Source organism: Homalodisca vitripennis, chromosome 4 (assembly GCF_021130785.1).
Source record: "Homalodisca vitripennis isolate AUS2020 chromosome 4, UT_GWSS_2.1, whole genome shotgun sequence".
Classification (NCBI taxonomy): Eukaryota; Metazoa; Arthropoda; class Insecta; order Hemiptera; family Cicadellidae; genus Homalodisca; species Homalodisca vitripennis.
The window spans coordinates 169,489,788-169,511,641 of record NC_060210.1 but is presented as its reverse complement, the minus strand read 5'-3'; the positions used below and the strand labels follow the sequence as shown (position 1 = coordinate 169,511,641).

Below are 21,854 nucleotides of genomic sequence, written 5' to 3'. Positions count from 1 at the left end.
TTGGTATTTTTAGGTTAGAGTCATCAGCATATAAACAGAGCTTGCTGTTATTTTTACATGTTAATGCATTGTTTCTTTCTTTCAAATAAGATAAAAAAGTAAATTACCCAATATTGACCCTTGTGGTACACTAAACTTTACAGGTTGTAGGTTAGAGGATATTTTAATAATACAGGCAGTTGTAGGCCAGAGAATATGTCAATAAGTCTATTGTTGGGAGTTAATAACCTGTTTCCAATGATACCTGTCATATAACAATAACATTGTGCTAATTAAACTGGGAGAGAATTATACATATGTTATTCACTTTAAAAGTGCTTACTTTTAAATACAAGTAATTGAAGAAATTTAGTTCATGTAACTATAAAGGATTGAAACTTGGCAAGTGAATGCGATAAAAATACAAATTTGATATACCTGATAAGCTATTTCATAGACAGCGTTGCCATCTGCAGAGACTGCTGCGTCATCCAGTAAATTGATGATCTGTATAGCAGACGAACAGAGACATGAAGGGAACAGCGAGTGTGCTGAGTGTATCATGTGACTGGTATTCCTTTGCTGTGTCTCTCCCTGCTCTTCATCTCCACCTAATGTCACAAGCAAATTTATCTTTATAGCAGATGAACCAAGCCACAAAGGGAACAGTGAGTGTGCAGAGTACACCAAGTGACTGGTGTTCCTCTGCTGCGTCTCTCCCTGCTCTTCATCTCCACCTAATATCACAAGCAGTAACACTACACTTTGAGATCTGCAATTATCTCTTCCATATGTGATTAACTAACCTAACACATAATTACAATCTAGGTAAAATAAACAACTCATACCAGAGCTACTTAGAGTTCAGTATAGGCGTTGTCACAGCACAGGATGCAAGTCGCGAACACAAAAATTTAAGCTCCAATCACACTTCATATCAACACAGGCAAAAGTGGGATACTAATGGGATATTAACTTATTTAGATTCAAGAACAACATTGCTAATCTACTACACATTCATGTAGTTTTTTTACCAAAGTGTGGGATTATATACGCATATTTTTCAATATGCCCCAAAAATGTTAATTCTTAATTTAATTCTGATGAAAAGTCAACAGTGGGTAAGTATAAAACAAAAATAGTTGTGCACAGGTTCACTTCCAATTAACGTATTCAAACAATTACCTTCATCATGATCATCCCCTGCACCATGATGAAGACTTGGCTCGTAAGCAGCTTGGACTGTGATGGAGATTGCAGTTACCAAAAAGTTTTCCCTCTCAGACCGTCTTTTATCCTCTCTTGCTTGCAATGCCATTTTAATTAATTCTGTTTGTTGCTTTTTACGTGTCTTTGTAGCTGTTACCAAGGACCGCTGAAAAAATACAATATTATACCTAAGCACTGAAACTTAAAAAAAGATATGTAAGAATTGCTTAACATACTTGTATGATTTAGCAATGTTAATAAAATAAAGTGAAAAGCACCTTTACATCCAGGACAAATGATGCCATAAAAAATGAGTTGAAGTGGTCAAGGGGCTTTCGTTTGCCCCTGAGAATACTGAAGCAGTGGTTATAGATGGATAGGAGAAACTTTGAATAAATCGGTTTTTTTATTTGAGTGATGGATGAAGACTACAATGTGGATACCTTATCACAGACTGGATAGTAACATTGCAACTAGTGTTTGTGATATCGTGATACTGACTACTGTGACAGCAAGACTCATGCGTAGTGTTGTAGGCTAAAAAAGTGCAGCAAGGTGTAATGGCTAAGATGCACAGGCAAAATGTGGTTCTGCCAGATGTTTGTATTCCTTAATACCAAATAAGTGAAAGCAAAGCATTTTAGAATATACTTTTTATGACTTATATATAAAAATACAATGAAATTAGAAAGTCCTGCAAAATAACTGTCTTTATAATAGTTTGTATTTCTGAAATAAAGTGTTGTAGTGATACTTTTCCATTTGTGCAGCTAAAATGTTGAACATTTACAAGCATTTTACATTAAAAAACCACTTTTATATTATGGCATATGTTGCAAAAATTGAATACTAAATAAACTTATTTTTCAGAGATTCACACCTGAAAAAGAGTTGATACCAATTCTATAAATGTTATATTAATATTTTTGTTACATATGAGAGAAGTGATCCTAAAATAAGGTTCCCAAAGCAGTAGACCAGCAACGAGATGTGTAAGGTGATATCCAAAAATACAGGAGTGCTCAGTAACTCAGCCACTATTTATCCCTATATTTGCTACCTTGCTACATCACTCAGTGTTTGCCAAGCAACCATCAAGATGGAACTCCTGATTGCTGTTAAAGCCACGTGTGAAATTCACAGTGTAATGTTTTAAATCACATAAAGTGTTTATTACGAATAGACATTTATTGTCAATTAACTCTTATAGACATAAGTAAAAGTATGTACAGTTCAATATAATCATAAATGATTTACTAGAAGTCACAAGGAAATTCATAATGAAGAACCATTCTTGAACTCGCTCTTCTGGGTTCCTGAAGTTTTCAACAACACAACTGATGCGTGCACAGTGGGTACTACAAAATGCTTACAGAAATGTTATCAGTAATTTTCTGTTTCTAGGTGTAAAGTGCAAAACGCACACAAAACCAGTACCAACATTCTGTTGTGTTTGAGTTTGATTAAAAACAAATTAAAGACTATGCAAACCATAACTCTTCTCAAATATCGACTGGGACATCGTTGTGACAACTGCGCTGTAACAGCGTGTATGTGCTAAACGTGACATCCACTCAACTTAACATTCAACCATTCATTAAAAGTAAAATAGGTGGACCTAATTCTCTTGGTTAATCGCCAATATATTGCACAACCTACTCCGATGTATAGTCTAACTGCTTTAGACAAGTCTAGACTCGGACACATGCCATGAGAGCCTAGACCAATAACCTTCTCCTGGCCGTAATGACTTCCCTCATAACAGTGTTTTTTATCAAGGTATAATCAAATTCAACAGTTCTTTAAACAAATCATTATTCCTATGAAGATAACCACAAAACAATACACACAACACATCATTCCCAGCAGTACATTAGGCAAATCAACATCTGAAAATAAATTTCTGTCACATCACCACTTGATTTCTTACAATCCTCAGATTCATAACATAACTAATATTAAGGCTTATGTTCAATTAATCTGTTAACCATACATCTCAATGACAAAATGTTTGTACAATCTATAAAATCAACATATTGCACAAAACCTATTGAGAGTTTGGTTACGTTGCTCAAGTCTGACTTGCCGTATTGTACAACTAGGCTTATACAAATTATTTTTACAGCTTAACAGAGAATACTTTACATCTATTGCTCATCATAGTAAGGTACTAGTTATTTAGAGTAAATCCTCCTTTTATGATTCCTCATAAATTCATCAAAACATTTCAAATTTTATTGAATAATTTATAAATAAAAATTAATCATTTCAAACCCTGCCATTGTGCAATACATCGAAACGTTCAACTTTTGCTCCAACTAATAAAAATGAAGTTTTTGACATAATAAGCTCTCTCAAATCAAAAATATCATGCAGCTTAGATGAGATACCTTCCAAGGCTGTCCAGTACCATGCTAAACAACTAGCTGTCCCCTTTGCTGCTGTGATAAATAAATCATTTGAAAAGGGCACTTTCCATCGGTACTGAAACTATCAAAGATTTACTCAAAACACAAGACTGGAACAACTACAAAGTTAGAGAACTATCAACCAATTTCTTTATATCTACATTTTTAAATATAGACAAATTGCAATGAAAAGGATGACTGAAAATCTGCAAAATCATTAGTTTTTAACAAAACACCTGTAAGTCTTCTTAAAAGGAAGATGAACTATAAGTGCATTAGTCAGCCTAGTTGAATTTGTCACAGATCCGCTGGAGGACAACAAACTTATAGCAGCCATTGACAGTAAAGCTTTCAATTGCTTGGGACCTGACCTCATTCTGACTAAACTGGCAACTATGGATATCCGAGGAAGGTCAGTGAACTGGATAGTGAGTTACCTTCCAGGTTGCCAACAGCTTGTGAAACTTAAAACAACAAATGGTAAGAAGACATCCTTAAAATCCAAATTTCAACCCTTAAACAGAGGAATTCCACAAGGTTCAAATTTGGGCCCGTTTCTGTTTGTCCTTTTCACAAATTATTTTCCAAACTCCATGAACCATACTTCTATAATGTATGCTGATGACATTACTATGCTTCTTATCACAAACACTGCTGAAGAGACATAATTTCATCAACACAAACACACTCCACTACTGTCTCCAAAATGACCTAGTAATAAATCCTAAAAAAATTACTTGTCTCACAACTTTAGTAGGTGGCTGGATAAAATACCAAAAATTCCTGATCTCTTGTAAGAAAAAGAAACCAAATCACTAGGAGCTACGATAGACACTCTCTTTCCTGGACTACTCATGTGAATAATCTAAGCAAGAGAGATTTTTGTGGTGAAAAGAATGAAGTGAAGTGAAGGACTTGGTGTGGCAAAAGATGCATACTACACCTTGATTGAATCTCATATTAGATTATGTTTGACAGTGTGGGGTGGCACAACCAATCAAAACCTAACTAAAATCCGAATCTTACAATAGAAAGCAATAAGAAAACTTGCTGGTTTAGAATAAACAAAGAGTTCTAACATTGATAAGCCTTTATATCCACACTGTTGTTAGCCAAACATACCAGCAGGACCACACATGATGGGAAATTTTCACCACTACAACATGAGATGTGCAAAAGACTACATACTTCTACAACACCACACTACACAGTACAGCAAGAAGCCACCGTACTTTTGATGTAAACCATAATGCACTACCTGAAATCACTGAAGAATCTGAACAAACAAGATACAACTGCAGATCTGTCAGGTGGAACGACCGTTATATAAACTGGATGAATTTTTCACCATGTCGCAGACTTACTAATTTTGTAAAGCAAGGAGCATGAAGAGAATTCTGTATTTTTTACGCCAATACATTTCTTAATGAAATTTTAAATAAAGTAATTTAATTGAACGATTTACATAATTGTATCCTTTGCATTGGACTCCCATTCAATGTACTACTCTCAGAAAGTTATATATTTTTCCATTACTGTTTTCACTTTCGGAAATACTCTACAAAACTCATATGATGTAATGCTGATACGCTTTATGACAGCCTGGTATGTATTCGATCAGGTACATGACGGCAACTGTGAAAGATTGCGTACCAATGGGGTACACATCATCGTGAATGTGTTAATTTATAACTTGATTATTAAACACAAATGAACTTAGAATCTGGTTTTGTAAAGGAGTTTGTAAGCACAGACCTGAAAGCATAAGTTTAAGTAGGTAACAAAAAGTACACGTTTAAGCAACCTGGTGTTTCTCATTAGAACCAATATGTGAACATTATGATTTTCAGTCTTGCCCGGCCCATTTTTAGTAAAGGTTTTAATCTAAATAATTTGTTACGGATTCCTTTGGAGGAGAGGTGGTTTAACATGAAAATACATCTTAAAATATGTAGACATTATTATTGCATTTTTCAAATTCTTCAAGTGATGCAGTGCAATCATATTATTATATACCATAATACAAAAAAGTTAACATTTTATTTGATTATTTGAAATAATAATTATATAATTTCAAAATGTTTTGATTAATAAAACTTGAATATGAGTAACAGCCATACTAATGCTTGTGTGCCTTTGGGTGTAAACCTCCAGACATGGCCTTAACAACTACATAATGTGTGTAACTTTAGTCTCTATTGCAGACAATGGTGGTATAGTCAAGACAGTTACAGAACAAGGATCTGTGAAGCATCAGGGAGAAACTTTTGTTGTTCAAAAATGAGAAATCAACACAAGAAAATCCATAATGGCATTTATGTGAAATGTAGCAGTGAGGACAGAATTCACAGAAATGCTGGTGGTTTATCAAGCAGAAAAGAAAGAAGCTTTGACGAAGGACAGTCTCTACACTCCTAAACTTCGGGCACTCAGTATTAAACATATTAAACATGTGTTTTTTTTGTGGAACTTGCATTAGAGGTGGGTCGTTTTAACTGGAACTGTCTCAATGAGATGCTCTGTAACAGTTATGAAACCACACTTACGGAAAAGTAAAAGGTTCCACTGGAACTGTCGTGACAACATAATTGTTACAATGAATCGGAGCAACGTCTGACGAGAGGTGGGTCATTCTAATTGGCGTTGTCACTACCATTGCAACGGAACTGGTGCTGGAACGATCACGAGACTAAAAGTTGGATAAAGTCCAATGAGGATATATTTATTGTTCCTGCCTTTTTATCCTCTTTAAGTTCTGTTAATATCGTGATTTTATTTCTATTCTGCTCGTTTTAGTCTCTAATAATTCATATAGCAATTTATTTCTTATTTCTCCATAATTTAATCTTTTGTATAAAAAATATTTAAATATTTTCCTTGTATTATGACATTATTTACATTTAATTTGGATCTTAATCAATAATCTTAATAGTTTTAGTATACAATTCTTTATACCATTTGTAATATTGAACCTAAGCAAAACTAAATAAATATTGTAATCAAAGTATTTAAAAAATTTTTTATTTCAACTAATAATAATTAATTGGTATATCTTTTAACTTAGTCATGTTACAATTTAAAACATCTATATACACAATGTAACGAAATGTATATGGCATCCCCAACAGTAATGGTGGATAACATTGTTCTGAAGGAAAAGTATTCTGGTAAATTTCTATTAATACACCATAAATGGTAAACCAATACCCATTCAACCTACAATACCTATTCGTGTTTGTATTATTTTGTAATGGAAAGTTCACATTAAAAGTGTATGTGTTAACTTGGCATCTGGAATTTTTTCCTTTAAAATTTATAAAAGCTTTGTACATCTGATGTTTTAATGTTTTAATGGCTTACTATGGATTAATATTTCCATACATTTCCAATGGAATTTCTCTGTGGGGTATTTGTATCACAAAGAAACTTGGGAAAGAGTATTCAGACTGCAAAATAAAAAATAAAGCTGTTCGCATTATTGGAAAATTTAACAACACAGTAATGTCAAAGTGCCTTCACCTTGCTAACTCTACCAAGCTTGTATATTTTAGTGCCTTCATTTTACTGTCGATTTCACTGTATATTGACACAGGGTATTGATATACGAGACAAGAGCTCAGGAGCGCTTTCAAGCCCTACAGCATAGAATTGCAGCATTTGAACGCTTCCCTTCTCAAGCTGGGATCCATTAACAGTCTCCTTGAAACACTAAACTTAGGAAACAACCCAAACAAATTTAAAACCCAATAAACCACTACATGGTGTCTTGTGCTTTTTACTCAGTTGCTGATTTCATGGAGCACACTCAGGAACGATCAGGACAGTATTGCAATCCTAGGGGTTGATCATATGAATTTTGTTTGTTTGTATGTGTAGTAATGTGTGCCTGTGTGCAACTGTATGGAAAGTCAAGAGAATGGATTTAGTTTTAAGATAAATATTGTGAAAAATTGGTATTATTATTGACTATTTCAATACAATTTAATATATATTGTCAACGCAAATAAATATATTCTATTCTAACTGGAACTGCTCCACGGGAGTCACGGACTCGTTGCAATAGTTCAGAGTCTGGAACAGCTTAGCACATCTCTATAATACATACTAGTTTTAACCCATTGCGGATCGTATTGTTTTGGCGAGTGGGCACCAGCGGGCACGAATTAATTTACGGTCAGTGGCCGAACGAACAGCAATGTTGCGCCACATCGTATCGCTCGCTATTGTATACTCACTTCATATCTACGTTGAACTGAATTCCGGTATATAAAAATATCTCCATCTATATTCTTAAAAACAAAATAATTAAATACAACATATTGTTTATTAACTATTGTAATAAATATCTCTAGTAAATATCAAGTTCAGACGATCGTAAGTTTTCCATTTCGATCAGCTCATATTATGACACGCAAATTATAATATTCATAATTAATTAATTAATTATAATTATAATAACAGCTGAGGAAAACAACCAATCAGAAATGCTAAAAAGCAGAGAGTAAACTCATATGCATGATTTTTCAACTTCGACATACAACTGCGATCTATTAGGGTATTTATAAAACTTTTGAAAACTAAACGTAGACTGTTGTTTAACACTCTTAGTTGACAAGTGAAGACGATCGCCCAATCTATCAGACATTAATAGAACTATTTGGAGGGAAGCTTAACAGCAGACCGCTTTTGCGACCTGAGATCGTCAGTGATCCGCAATGGGTTAAAAACACTTGCAACCAACATCTGTGAATTGAGGCATTTAAGATTTTCTAATTTACTAGATTCTCATCCCTCACACACAATACAGAACTTGGATAAAGATGCCACAGTTCAAGTTATAACTAAAATAAAATAACACAAAAGAAAAGTACAGAAAGTCTGATGAGGATATAATAGTAAAATGCATACACGATCAAAACCACAAAAAAAATTAAAAGTACAGAAACTTGCCTTTGGTTAAAGAAATAAAAACACACACTTCTTTACCGTTAAGTATCAAGTTATGATCTTGTAATTCAAACTAGGGGAGTACAAAACTTGTTCTCATCAGCTGTACTGACATGATCAGCCTGAGCCTCTGAGATCTGATATGAAATGGATAAAAGAACTCAACGATTAGATTTAGTAATTTTGTCTGCTGTATTTTTTTATTCAAATGCTGATTTAATTTTGCATTAGAAACTAATTTGAATATTTATAAAATACCAACGTTAATGAACTGTAGTCAGAAATGTAAACTAGAGCAACAATCAATTTTTTTCATTAAATTAAATATTTGAATTTATAAGTTTTGAATGTTTGACCATTTGTATTATTTTAATATATATATATATATATATATATATATATATATATATATATATATATATATATGTATGTATGTATGTGTGTGTGTGTGTGTGTGTGTTTGTGTGCGCGTGCATGTTTTAACATTTATACTATTTTACATAATACATGGTATTAATTTATGCATGAATATAATTTATTTATTGGACACTTCTAATTAAAACTAATTGTTCATGCCGTTAGTTTTCTAAATAAATTGAGGATTGCAACTATTGCAAAAGTTGCGTCTATATGGATCTAAGGAGAACATTTTTCATAATTGTTCACATTATGAAAAAACTCTAAGCACACAATTCAGGCAATCATTAATGGGAATAAAAATGAGTAAAGGAAATAGGTACACTAGTGCTAATGTTTAAACTAAGATGTAGAGGATTTGCAACATGTGAGTGAATTGATTACTACACTATCAACATTGTAAATGGCAAGATTAGATTTGTTGATGAATCTATCTATGCCAGTTGGAAAACTATACACCTTGGTTCTACAAAACATGACTATTCTAATACAATCTAGCATAACTACAGATTAATTTTATTACAATTTTGTTAGCTAACAACTTGGAACCAGACTATTTGGTAACATAGATGAACAGTTGTTCTTTGTGTTAAATTACTGAATAAAATTTTAAAATTGTTTAGGAATGCATCTTATTATACTCGTACAAGCTTACATTCATTATGACATAGTGTTACATTGACTATGCACTTTAACCTAATTAAACTATTTATAATATCTTTTGAGTATGAAGCAATACGGCTCAACAGGTAGTAGCATTTCAAAAGAATTACCAATTAGCTGTGGTAGCATGGAAAGCATTCTAGGCTGCATTGACCCATGCGGTTTAAAACGTTTTCTCAATTCAAAACCTCTACCTACGTTATCTAAATTGCAAATCTGATATAACATGTATTTAAAGCTTAACTACGGATGAAGATAAAGGAGAGAAGATAGACTGAAGAAAGCAGACGAAATCTGAAATGTATGTTTTAGACTCAACTTACAAACTTGCTAACAGTGTGTTGGTGATGTCTTACATGGCTCTCTTGATTCAGAGTGACTTCTTCCACCTTTGTTTTAACTTGAGGCATCCACGGAGGATCTACTACTGGTAACGATTCAATTCCTATCTTTGGAGAAGGCAACGTAAATTCTATTCCAGGAGGAGGAACCTTGAAAGTAACATGAGCCCCTTCTTCCATTCTGGGCCACACTTGATACCTTAATTTCCATAGAGCTTGGAATCTGTAAAATGATAGTATCTATTTAATCAGAGAATTCTCGGTTTAATTCGGTACTTAATTTTTTTAGCAATAATTACAATTATAATTTATATGGATGTGGAATTCATTATATTTAATTATACATTTTTAAAACCAAAATGTTTCAAATTAACAATCCCCAACAATACTCTATTTTATCACATTGCCACTACTTATGCATTATACACACTGGCTATAGTAAATGTTAAACAAGAATTGAACAAAAGTAGATTAGCATCACATACTTCAGATGTTTTTTTATCCTACTGTGAACCATTAACATGTCCAACTTGAGATGAATTGTTTTCCAATGAGAACCAGTTTTGTGACACTAATAGGCCAGGACACTGACATTATCTACTTGAGGTGTATTATTTCTCCGAGTATTATTCTGGGAGCCGAGAGTCATTTTGTACTGTATAAGCAAACAACATGTTTTTCTTTAAATGAATAGAATATTTTTCCTAAGAAATTTACTGTCAGGCACACTAATTTTAGTGGAGGTCGAAATGGGAGGCTATTGAAAGGATTAAAAATATGAAATGACAATTTTTTCTCATATTATATTTGTCCTAGCTTGATATAATTAAAAGTAACCATCAGACACATAAATAATAGTTATATCACTGTCATATAACTAAATAGACTGAAAGTCCCCACTTTATGAGTCTGTATATAGTTAACTGACGCTGACTTGACATTTATTTACTTATCTGATAGTTGGTCTGAGAAAAAAATTATCATTTCAGATTCGGGTTATTTTTAACCTTTTGATAACTCCACCCAATTTCAACCTCCACCAACACTGGTGCGGCTGATGATCAATTTCTTTTTCAAAGGAACTTTCTCTATCAATTCCAAGTAAAATCAAGTTGTCTGTTTATGCAATGTGAATTGGTTCTCCACTCCTGAACTATAAACTATTATTTGTGACAGTAATAATTGACAGCCTGACATTACCTACTTGAAAAGTATTGTTTCCCACTGTGAGCTAGTATTTCTGACACTAACATTGTAATTACTTTAGAGTAATTGGTAAACAGAAATCATAAGGGACCTACACCTTTGTACCAAGTTAACTTACCTTGTTTCTGGAATGACAGGCACTAATATAGCGTTGGAAAGAAACCACCACCAAACTGATAAAAATGTAATCATAATCTGCTTCTAAACAATTAACGAAAGGTCTGGATGTGTTTGGAAGTCAAAAGATATTCATTTTCTATGAAAGTAACTGATGTATGGCCAGATTTTTAGGGCTATGTGCATTTTGCAACAAACTGCATTTCTCCTTTAACGTTCTTGTATTGTAATTACATAGGGAATCGTTACAGTATGATGTAAATCAAAACCATATTTCTTTTTAAAAGGTTAACTGTGCCACGCAGTTATGTTACGGGAGGTATCGCCAACTGCACCTGAGTATGGCATTGATGCGCACAGCTGGATCCTGATGGTGTAGCGCATGTTGCATGACCTGCGAGGCATGGACAGGGGCTCGCACTGCACCCAGGATGAAGAGAGCTGCAGCACTGGCTGCCACTTCCTGGTTGGTCTGTAGGAGCAACTCCCACGACACTGACAGCATCTCTACAAACTGTTCCTCACTCATCACCACAGCTCCCTTCACAAGCACTCCCAGGATGGAGTGGAATCCGTCTCTCACCTGATCAGACATGGGCACTTTTTGTTTATTGAGATGAAAACATGTAAAACTACATATGTAAGTGATTAGTAAAATCATAAAATGCACTCTACAATATAACATTAATCCTTCTCACTCTAAGCATAACAGTTGTTTTATAACATTTGGTTACAATAAATTTTAAGCCAAGAAAGCATATGCTGTACTTACAAAAAATAATACAGACAACACTTCATGATTTTTTAATTTTATGAATGATGTTTTTACACAATAACAGAAGGCTGAATTGATATGAATGAATGTACAATTCCTGAGCTTAATGAACAATAGAACAAGACTAAATTTATGGTCTTTATACTATCACTTACAAATCTCACAGTCCAAAAGTCAAGCCACTGTTTACACTTTCTGGCTGGCTAATAATTGGACTCATGGTATGTGGCATACTTAACCATGGTGTCTGGTGCCAGCCCCAGCTACTGTGTTCATGGGAATGTACTGTGTATCTGTCTTGATGTGCTAATAATGAGATATAGTTGTACTGCATCCATCATCTCATAAATTGAATTTGTCTCTTTCAAAACTCCCTTTCCATTAGTTATCATTAGAAAGCCTATTTAATTAACATGCCAAACAAATAGTGGGTGCTAAAAGAATTGAATTAGTAACACTTTATTAAGGTCAAGGCTTAATTAAATAAACCAAAGTGACAATAACTCTGCAAGTGTCTAATTATGGTTAACCTTTTCCAGACAAAACACAGGCACTGCATGGCTGGTGTACTATATTTTGTTGAGATTAGTTTGGCGGACTCTATTACCTCTGTATTGTGCTGAATAGTTTTAAACAACATTGCAGCTGTTTTTTGCAGTACATTTACTGGTTTGTTAACAAGCAATAAAAGTTCCAGCTGAGTCAATTGTCTGCCGATGTAAACAAACTAGTCAAGCACTGTGAATCAGGTTCTTTGTACTTTTATAATTGTTTTTATCATAATACAAATTTTTTCTAGTTTTTAATCTAAAATAAATATGTGGGTAAAGTGCGATTAAATAATGTAATCAGTTTTAGGCGTCATTTTGATGTGAAAATACACTACTTTATTACTTTGGATTAAATTGCTAGATTAAGTGTTGAAACACTGCATGAATTATTATTAGTTTAGTACTATTTACTTTTTCTAATGGCTGCAAGTACAAGTAGATTAGAAATTAATGACATTAGAGATAAACTAGATGACGATTTAACATCCAATGATGAGACCGATTTGCCTCCTGCACCTGATCTAGGCCTAGATATCCCTAACAATAGCAATGTGACGAGGTAGGTCATGGAAAAAATGATGAAACTGATAAAGAAACGAGTAGGCCTCAAAAAAAGAAAAAGAGCTCTCTGTAGATCATAATTATTCAGATGTTTACACTCAATTCAACCACTTTCTAGACATGAATCTTCTCAACCGCTATCACACTTTCAGACTTCAAAACCTGCTAAAGGTATGCACCTATAGTATCCGAAATAAACTAAAAGTTTTATCACAATCCGTTGTATGTAATAAATATAAAGAGTAAATTTACATATTCCTTGCATGTTTTAGTTCGATACACTTGTTTTCTGAAGAAAAAAATGAAAAAAACATTACATTATTTTGTATAGTTTTTATTTTTTACAGTTTATTAGAGTAGAAATAATATTACAAAATAAAAGAAATAAGTTAAGATACACACATTCAATAAAATATGATTTAATGCAATAACAGCTTTAAAATATACATTAAACTTAGAACGTTTGGTTTAAAAACAACAACAAAATATTTGTTTTAACTATTAAATTATAAAGTAAAAATATAATGGAGCGACAAAAACGATTGTTTTACACCTTGTTTTGCTCTACATTAAAGCCTAATTAGAAACAATCATGCATTACCTTATTTTCTCATAATAAAAAATACAACACTGTACTTTAACTGAACATTAACTGTACATACAACCAGATAGAGGAATTAGCACTTTTAATGAGTCCCAAAAGGGTTAAAATTATGAGGAGTTACAATTTAAGAGAATTACGGTTATAACGTGTTGAAGTTAAATAATAACAGGGTCTTTACATATGAAAAAAATCAAGCGACCTTCGGTAAGTGTGCTAAGGGAAGAATAGAGTTAAATGTAATTTAATGTTAATGTAAATTTATATTTTAGGCAAAAAAGTTAACAATTATTTACAAGCAATAAATTATTACCGGATAACACAGCATAAGTGTAGACTGTTTACTAATTTTATAACTTCATGTATTGGTTTTCTTTTAAATCTTCCAATTTCATAATAATATAATTAATTATTGGAAAACATTAATCTTCAACGTCATAAAATGTTCAGAATGAACTAATGTCAAAAAATCTTGCATAGCAATGGTATTATTTAATAAAGATTTTGACGAACATGTCATGAATAGGATAAAAAGTACATTAATAACTTGAAAGTTATTAATGTATTAACAGTCCAATCCTGTTTTACATAAAACGGTTTTATATAAAATTTATTAAATACTGATTTTAGCTAAAATATGAGTTTACAATGCAAGAAAAGTTAATAGTTATAACAAACTGACGTAATTTTTATCAAATGGAAAAATTCCAGAAAAGTTACCTTTAATCTCTTAAAAATTTAAATTAATTAACAAAGGACTTATTAAAAAATATAGAATATCTTTCAGGAAAAGATACCTGTGTTTTTAAATATTTTAGGATTGGAGGGTGTTCTTTCTTTTCTTCTTTTTGCTGATTTTTCTTTGAATGAATTGGCTCCTGTGCCTTTTCAACATCTTCGTTGATGTCCTTAGTAGAATCTTTATGGGTATCAAAATTTTTATCAATCCTGTAAAAAGTATATTGTTAACAATGTTTAATAATTGTATTTGAGTCTCAAAGTTAAAATTTCTAAACATTACTACACGAAACATTAAATAATGGAAACATTCATCATTGAATAACGTAAGTACAATAAACAGTTTTAGCTAGATTCTCCAACTTCAGTTTATTGGCTATGGGAAGGTAAGTGAAAGAACTTTGTTTGATGGAAAAGAAAGGAGATTCTTGTCTCTGTCAAATGGATAGAATTCTTGTAAAAAATCAAGTACAAAAGGAACTTGCTCAAATCTACTCTTGAAAAATTGGGAATAATTTTTCTTACAGAGCATACCAACATATGTTTTTTGCTCATGAATTTCCAGTGTAATTGTCTGTAAGAATTAATTCTTATACAATGGGGGTGGCTAGTACAGACAAATACCAACTGAGAGTTGTGGATTAACACAGTTTTAGTTATGCATCATACTTCTGCTGAAAATTAGTTTCCTTACTCCTGTCATAGGCAATATCTCGTTTTTCATCTGTGAATATAATTAAAAGTATTACAAAAGTAAATGCCATTTATGCATAGCAATGTTGACATTGATGTGTATAGTGGTTCAGTACACTCGTAACTATACAGGGTAGAGCATTGTATGTTGTTCAGTTATAATCTTGAAACATTTGTGCCATAATAGAAAAGTACATTGCATATCCAGAAAGTAAGTGCACTGAGACTCTCACGGCCGGAAGGACTTTTTTTATGACATGTTGGCTACACTGCCTACCCTCAGTCCTTCCCAAAGCAACGAGGCCGGTTTGAGGTCAGTACATTGAAAACTGTCAGTGTGACTATACGTTTTGTGAAAAATGTCAATCCAATCTCCAGCCAAGTGTGAAATACGTAGTTTCATCCATTGTCTCGTTTGGAGGGGAAAAATTCCAGTAAAGGTTTATGAGGTAAAAACTGCATTATTCAAAGGAGTTATATAAATTTATCTCTATGAAGTTTGTAGTGTTGTACCATAGTTCAAATTCATTTATGCTGAATCGCGGTAGGAAGTAGGCTCTTATTAACTAGACGCGGTGCGGGGACATTGTTTGTTCAGTTGGACCGGCAATCAGCTGATCGGTCAGTGACGTATCGGGTGATACGTTCCGACCCGGCAAGCCTGAAGAGGGAGAGAAGTGTTCTGTCGAGTCTTGGCGATTGAGGAGTACGTGTAGCGGTCGAGTTAGTAGCTGAAGTTCTTTCTCTAACCCAATAGTTGGGATTTAGAGTAATTTATTTTTCGTGGGTAAAGTCAATTTGAAGTATTTAAAATTTTTAGTGCGTTTTAAGATCCGATCTGCCTCCGTAATCTTCAAAGTAGTAAGTCCCGTACCAGCGTATAGTTAATATCTTTTATTTTATAATACTGTATTAAAAATTTCTAAAGTTTCCCATCTTTCAGAGTCTGAAAATTTAATTCAATTTTTTGAAGTATTGTGAATTAAATTTTGGTCATAAAGTAAATATCAAGTTTTGTGTTATATTAATTTTGAGTATTTTGAGAAGAGAACTTTTATTTTGTTTTGTTAATTTAAACCATTTTTGGAGAAGTATACATTTTTAGTTTAATTTTAATTTCAGTACCTTTTGATCAGACTCTTAATTAGATTTGTTCGATTGAGTGACATTTGAAGAAAATTGAATCAAAAGTTTGTAAACTTTGTAAACTTTTGGGTGAACTTGAATTTCGGAATAAACCAAGTATTTCCGAAAAGTTGTTTAATTTATAAAGTATTTGCTCCATATAAATTTAAAATATGTGCTATAAAAACGGTACAGTGTATCTAAAACTATTGCCTGGCCTCCACTCAATTCAACTTGTGTTAGTCATCTGTGTTGGGACCCACCTTGCAGACATTTTCTGATAGCCAAGGGTTTTTGTGATCGTTTTGTGTAGCAGAGATCTGGAGATTTGTGCAAATATTTCAGAAAATTCATCCGCAGTCAATCTGCGATTATTACTGAGTGCATTTTTGACTTGTGCAGAGTTTCAATCACAATTGAAGGTCTTCCGCTACTCTGATCATTATGCACAGACATACAACCGTTTTAAACTTACAACACCACTTGAACTAACTAACTTGTACACAGCTTTATCACCATATGCAGTTTTTATCTCATTATAAGTATCAACCAGAATTTTTCTCTTCCAAATGAGATAACGGAGACACCACGTATTTCTCACTTGGGGGGAGATTAAATTGTAATTTTTCACAAAAAATATTGTTGCATCAACAGTTCTCAATGTATTGACATAGAACTGGTCTTGTTGCGGAAGAAAAAAGTCAAGCTACACGGTAGTGTAGCCAATACGTTGAGAAAAACATTTTTCCGGCTATGAGAGCCTTAGTACACACTTACTTTCTAGATGTGCCTCGTACATGGTGTTACAGTATTTCTTGGGTAAAACTACTTAGCTGCCAAGATTCACAGTGAATTATGTGCAATTTATGACCCAAACATTATGAGTGAAGGTGTATTTCGTCAATGTGTGCAACTTTTAATAAAATGGAAAAACAAACAATGGTAAGCCTTCTCTTGTCAGTAATGACCTACTGAAAAAATGAGTAAAAAAGTTTGTAAAAACTGTTGAATCACAATTTCTGAACTTTCCAATAATTTTCCTGAAATTTCTTGATGTCTTTTACATAAGATAATGACAGAAAAACTATGATTACTTTAGTTACTTTCTGAATAACAAAAGTGGTACAAACAATCCATGTTTTGATATATGACATTTTTATTTTTCATCATGTCTTCCCTTACTTTTGATTATTTTACTTCACATTACAACAGTATACTATTTGCCAGAATATTAGTCATTCGTATTGATAGAGTATATATATACTATTTATATTGCATATTCTACTTGAATTTCTTAGCTGCTGCAAATGAAATTACAGAACACGTTTTTACATATTTGTATAACCTTACCTATCTTTCTTTGAAATACTGTCTTTTCTGCGTACTGGAGAAGCTTGAGTACTGGTTTTCTCACTTTCTTTATGACCTCTTGTTTTTGGATCTTTTTTATGGTCATCAAATAATCTCCTTTCTTGTGAGCCAATTATACCAAATTCTTCTCCATAGACCTAAGTAAAAAGGAAATTTTAGTCAAATTTGAGATTTGAGAAACATTTCACTATTCTAATTTTAGCCACAATTTTCTCTAGAATAAATTCCGTTACAAAAACTATAAACTGTATTTGTCTTGTCATTAAAAACTACATATGAATCTGTTTCAGTTTATTACTAATTAAATTATATATCATAATCTTCTCATGATATATAAACAACTGAATTAAATCAAATCAAAACTTCTGAGTTGAGAAAAATGCAGATATATACAAACTAGAACTAAAAACATTTTACAAAATATTTCTGATGTCCCAGTTTATTAAATATGTAATTATTGCTGCAGAGTTGCTATTAAAGTGTGTGGGAATTTATGACCCAGTAATAAACTGTACAATTAACTGTAGAAAACGGCCACCTGGAAACAAAAACAATGTTTTAGCTGTGTTTAAGTTTATCAGGTCCATTATTTGCATGTCGGAATTATTTTGTTGTAGTTATAAGCAATTTGTGACAGAAGTAGTGTAGTTCACCCCAATGTAACTGGTTTAATGTATGTTCTCAATATTACTTGTAAGTGTTCAAGTGTAATGCAATTACACAATCTATGTTGTTTTAAATAAAGATTTTGATTTCTGGTGAAATTTAGTACACAGAAGACTAAAATACACAACAATGTTAACACTCGAACTGGCAATCAACATTAAAATGTTGATCTAAATCATTATACATGTGGTAAATGAAATACAGGTTGTAATAAAAAAGTTTGGCAAAGAATTATTTAAGATTTTATTAAGGTATTATTAAAATTATATAGCACAAATATTCTTTTTTATTTTCCTCTTACCTATTCAAACCTATGTGCCAAATTTGGTTACTTTAATTTTACTAGTTTTAAAGATAAAAATTTGTTAATAAAAATACAAAATGGCGGCTAGCGGCTAAACAAAGTGGAAATTTGAAAAAAGTTATTCTTCATTTTTAGCTTAGAATCACACAAAAAATTGGAAAATACATGAAGATTTTTGATTTCTGGTGAATTTAGTACACAGAAGACTAAAATACACAACAATGTTAACACTCGAACTGGCAATCAACATTAAAATGTTGATCTAAATCATTATACCCCAACCTTTATGTTACACCCTGTATAACGACAATTGACACTACGTGTTTGCAGTTCATATAGTACATAAATCAACACTACCACCACTATTTATATACCATTTCAAACTGAAAGAATTTCTGATTTCAATTGTGAAATTTGTTTTGCTTTTTTGGCAACAGTGATTTCACAGTGACGTCAAAAATCTTGCCAGAAAAATTTTCTTCACCTAGCCACTTTGAAAATTAGTGATATATATATATATATCATGGGTATGGTTTATGTTGATTTACAGCTTGTTATAGCTTTGTTTAAGGCTATACCATGCTAAATTTGGGAATATTTAGTGTAAAAATTATATATATATTTTGTTATTATTTTGAATAATCGTACCTATAGTTACAAATATAGGTACCTCCCACAACTTTTCAAAAATAAAAAAATTAGAAATTGGTTATTTATTTATTTATTGTTTTTGTGCATTAATTCTCAAAATTTGTGTATATTTTGGAAACATTTAGTGTAAGAATTATATTTTTATAAATTTTTGAAAATAATTGTACCCATAATAACAAATTTAGCCTTCCGTGTACTATTTGTGGTTTTTACAACCACATAATTGCATATATATAAATTTGATGCAATTTATATATATAATTTTTTAAGTAAATCTGGATACCATTATACATTTTATGAAACTAGACAAAATTAAGAATAAATTGGCTATCTCAGATTTTAATATTTATAACATTATCACACTTTACCAGGGGCAGTCCCACCACTTTTCAAAAAGAAGATTAGTGTAATCATATTTTTATGGTTTATGCGTAATGTTTTTATACCATAATATTATCTTCACATTTTCCTGAAAAAATAACGTATTGCACATACATATTTATAGTCTAAATGTATTTTTTTCAAATATTTTAAGTAAGGGTGATGAGGAAAAATGACTGCCAGTTTGAGGGTTAAACTCGATCCAGAGTAAAATATTACTTTTAGAATTAGGTAAAAGTTTAACATATTCACTGTTTTTACCTGTCTTACAGCTTTGATGAGTCGGGTCGCTGCCCTCATGTGCCGCTTGTAGCAGAATGGATGGCAGAATGATTGATGAGAGCAGTAGTAGTTAAATGAGTTGGCCATTTGAATCATAACCTGATCATAAATTAAAATTAGAATACATTTATAAATAAAATATGCACATTTACACTCAAGGTATAATCCCTTAACCTTTTTGCTAACAAACTTTATGACATTTTTTGAACACACTATTTAATATGCAAAAATTAAAATAAATTTGTATTACCTTTTACAATAGTTAACTATTTAATTATTGCTAGTACATCAAAATACATTTTGCTGTTATAATCTAAACTTGAAATATGATAATCATATTTGATGCAATATTTTCAATATGTAAGCTGTATAAACGTTTGTGGTGGAGCAGGTACATTACACACCTTGAGCCAAGGCAGGTGGGTGCTTGTGTCGTCTGCATCATTACTGTCACTAGGGCTCTCGGGGGGTTGATCGTCGCTCAGAATACCAGGAGATTCTTCTCCACTCACTTCCCCTATTCCCTGCTCGGAAGTGTCACTTCGATCCGATAATGAACTCACTTTACGTTTGGATTGAATCGAATCTGCTCTTTTAACTAGAAATTATTTTTCAATTATTAAAATTCTCGCATAGTATGTATTATCTAGAAATACATAAAATAACTGTCTTATCTATATTCTAGTGCATTATTCTTCTAATTTGTTTTTCAATTAATATCACAAAAACAGAATGGGTGCTGGTAAACAACTGTTTTTCCTAAGTATTTTTATCTTAATTGAGTAAACAACTGTTTTTCCTAAGTATTTTTATCTTAATTTGGAAAAAACAAATACCCTCGCTGACTTTCAAAAACTTTCGTTTGGTTCCTGACCATTTGTAAAGCTTGTATGAACAAAATGCTCTGCACTATACTTTTCTAAGCACATAAAGAAGTGAATTACTTAAATTTGTAATGTCCTCACTTGTGACAATGGAGAACAGCTGTTTTGCAAAGTGTTTACAGAAAAAGTTGTGAGCTAAAGCATTCCATACTTCAATGTACAGTTTTAAATTTAAACCAAGTTCAAATGATACCTCCACATCATCATGTGGAGGTATCTTGGAGGTATGCTTCTTTTAAACTACTATCAGGATTATGTTTCACTTGGTTGCGTCTACATTAACCAGTTTCTGATGAAAATATAAACAAAAGAGTAAAGTAATATGTGGAACCTCTGACTGTCACTCAAATAATCAAATGTCAACAACACTAATGACAGAACTAATGTCATGGTGGTAACATCAATAATTGTAAGTGCTGTCATTATAGCTGTGGATCCAATAATAGTCGAACTTTGGTACAAGAACAGTTGTTAGATACTGATAAGAGATGTCATGTGCTCTATATGGCTCTAAAGATATGATAGTGAGTGAAGTAAATGTAATTTGTATTAATAAATATGGCCATATCAATATAACAAGCCAGATATGTCTACAAAGTACAATTCTGAGGTTAGTACCACTGCCGTGTGGGACTCACAGAGGAGGCTACATGACTATGTAAGACAGGGAGAATTGAAAGGGGTCAACAACATTACCATATTCCTTATTTTTCTTTCCTTTCTATTTATTTTTTATTTATACTTTCCAATTATACTGAATACAATTTGCAAAAGTTTTCATAATAGTGGTACAAAATAAAGAGAAGTGGTAACTTAAAAACAAACCATTAATACGACTCATTGTATATTTAGGTTCATCAAGAGGAGTCAGTCAACCACTGTCTTAGCAGCACAAGTTATCAAGTAAGTAAATAGTAGAATGTACGCTGCATTGGTACACCAACATGGTTAAATGTCAGTTAATTCATTTTAAAAATTACTAAA

General features: G+C 32.3%; 1 protein-coding gene across 11 annotated transcripts in view; it reads right to left on the bottom strand.

The window, feature by feature from the left end:
• Positions 1–21,854, bottom strand: part of LOC124360589 (protein unc-80 homolog) — a 221,024-nt gene that overhangs the window by 60,512 nt on the left and 138,658 nt on the right. For 8 of the 11 annotated variants that reach the window (XM_046814324.1, XM_046814330.1, XM_046814326.1 and 5 more), the window contains 8 exons: positions 20,391–20,584; positions 19,966–20,085; positions 17,682–17,839; positions 14,573–14,723; positions 11,623–11,870; positions 9,947–10,187; positions 1,165–1,354; positions 418–590 (listed from right to left, as the gene is read on the bottom strand). In XM_046814324.1, the coding sequence (XP_046670280.1) occupies positions 418–590; positions 1,165–1,354; positions 9,947–10,187; positions 11,623–11,870; positions 14,573–14,723; positions 17,682–17,839; positions 19,966–20,085; positions 20,391–20,584 (1,475 nt within the window). The remainder of the gene's footprint in view (positions 1–417; positions 591–1,164; positions 1,355–9,946; positions 10,188–11,622; positions 11,871–14,572; positions 14,724–17,681; positions 17,840–19,965; positions 20,086–20,390; positions 20,585–21,854) is intronic. The other 3 variants (XM_046814328.1, XM_046814335.1, XM_046814334.1) reach the window with 1 other exon arrangement.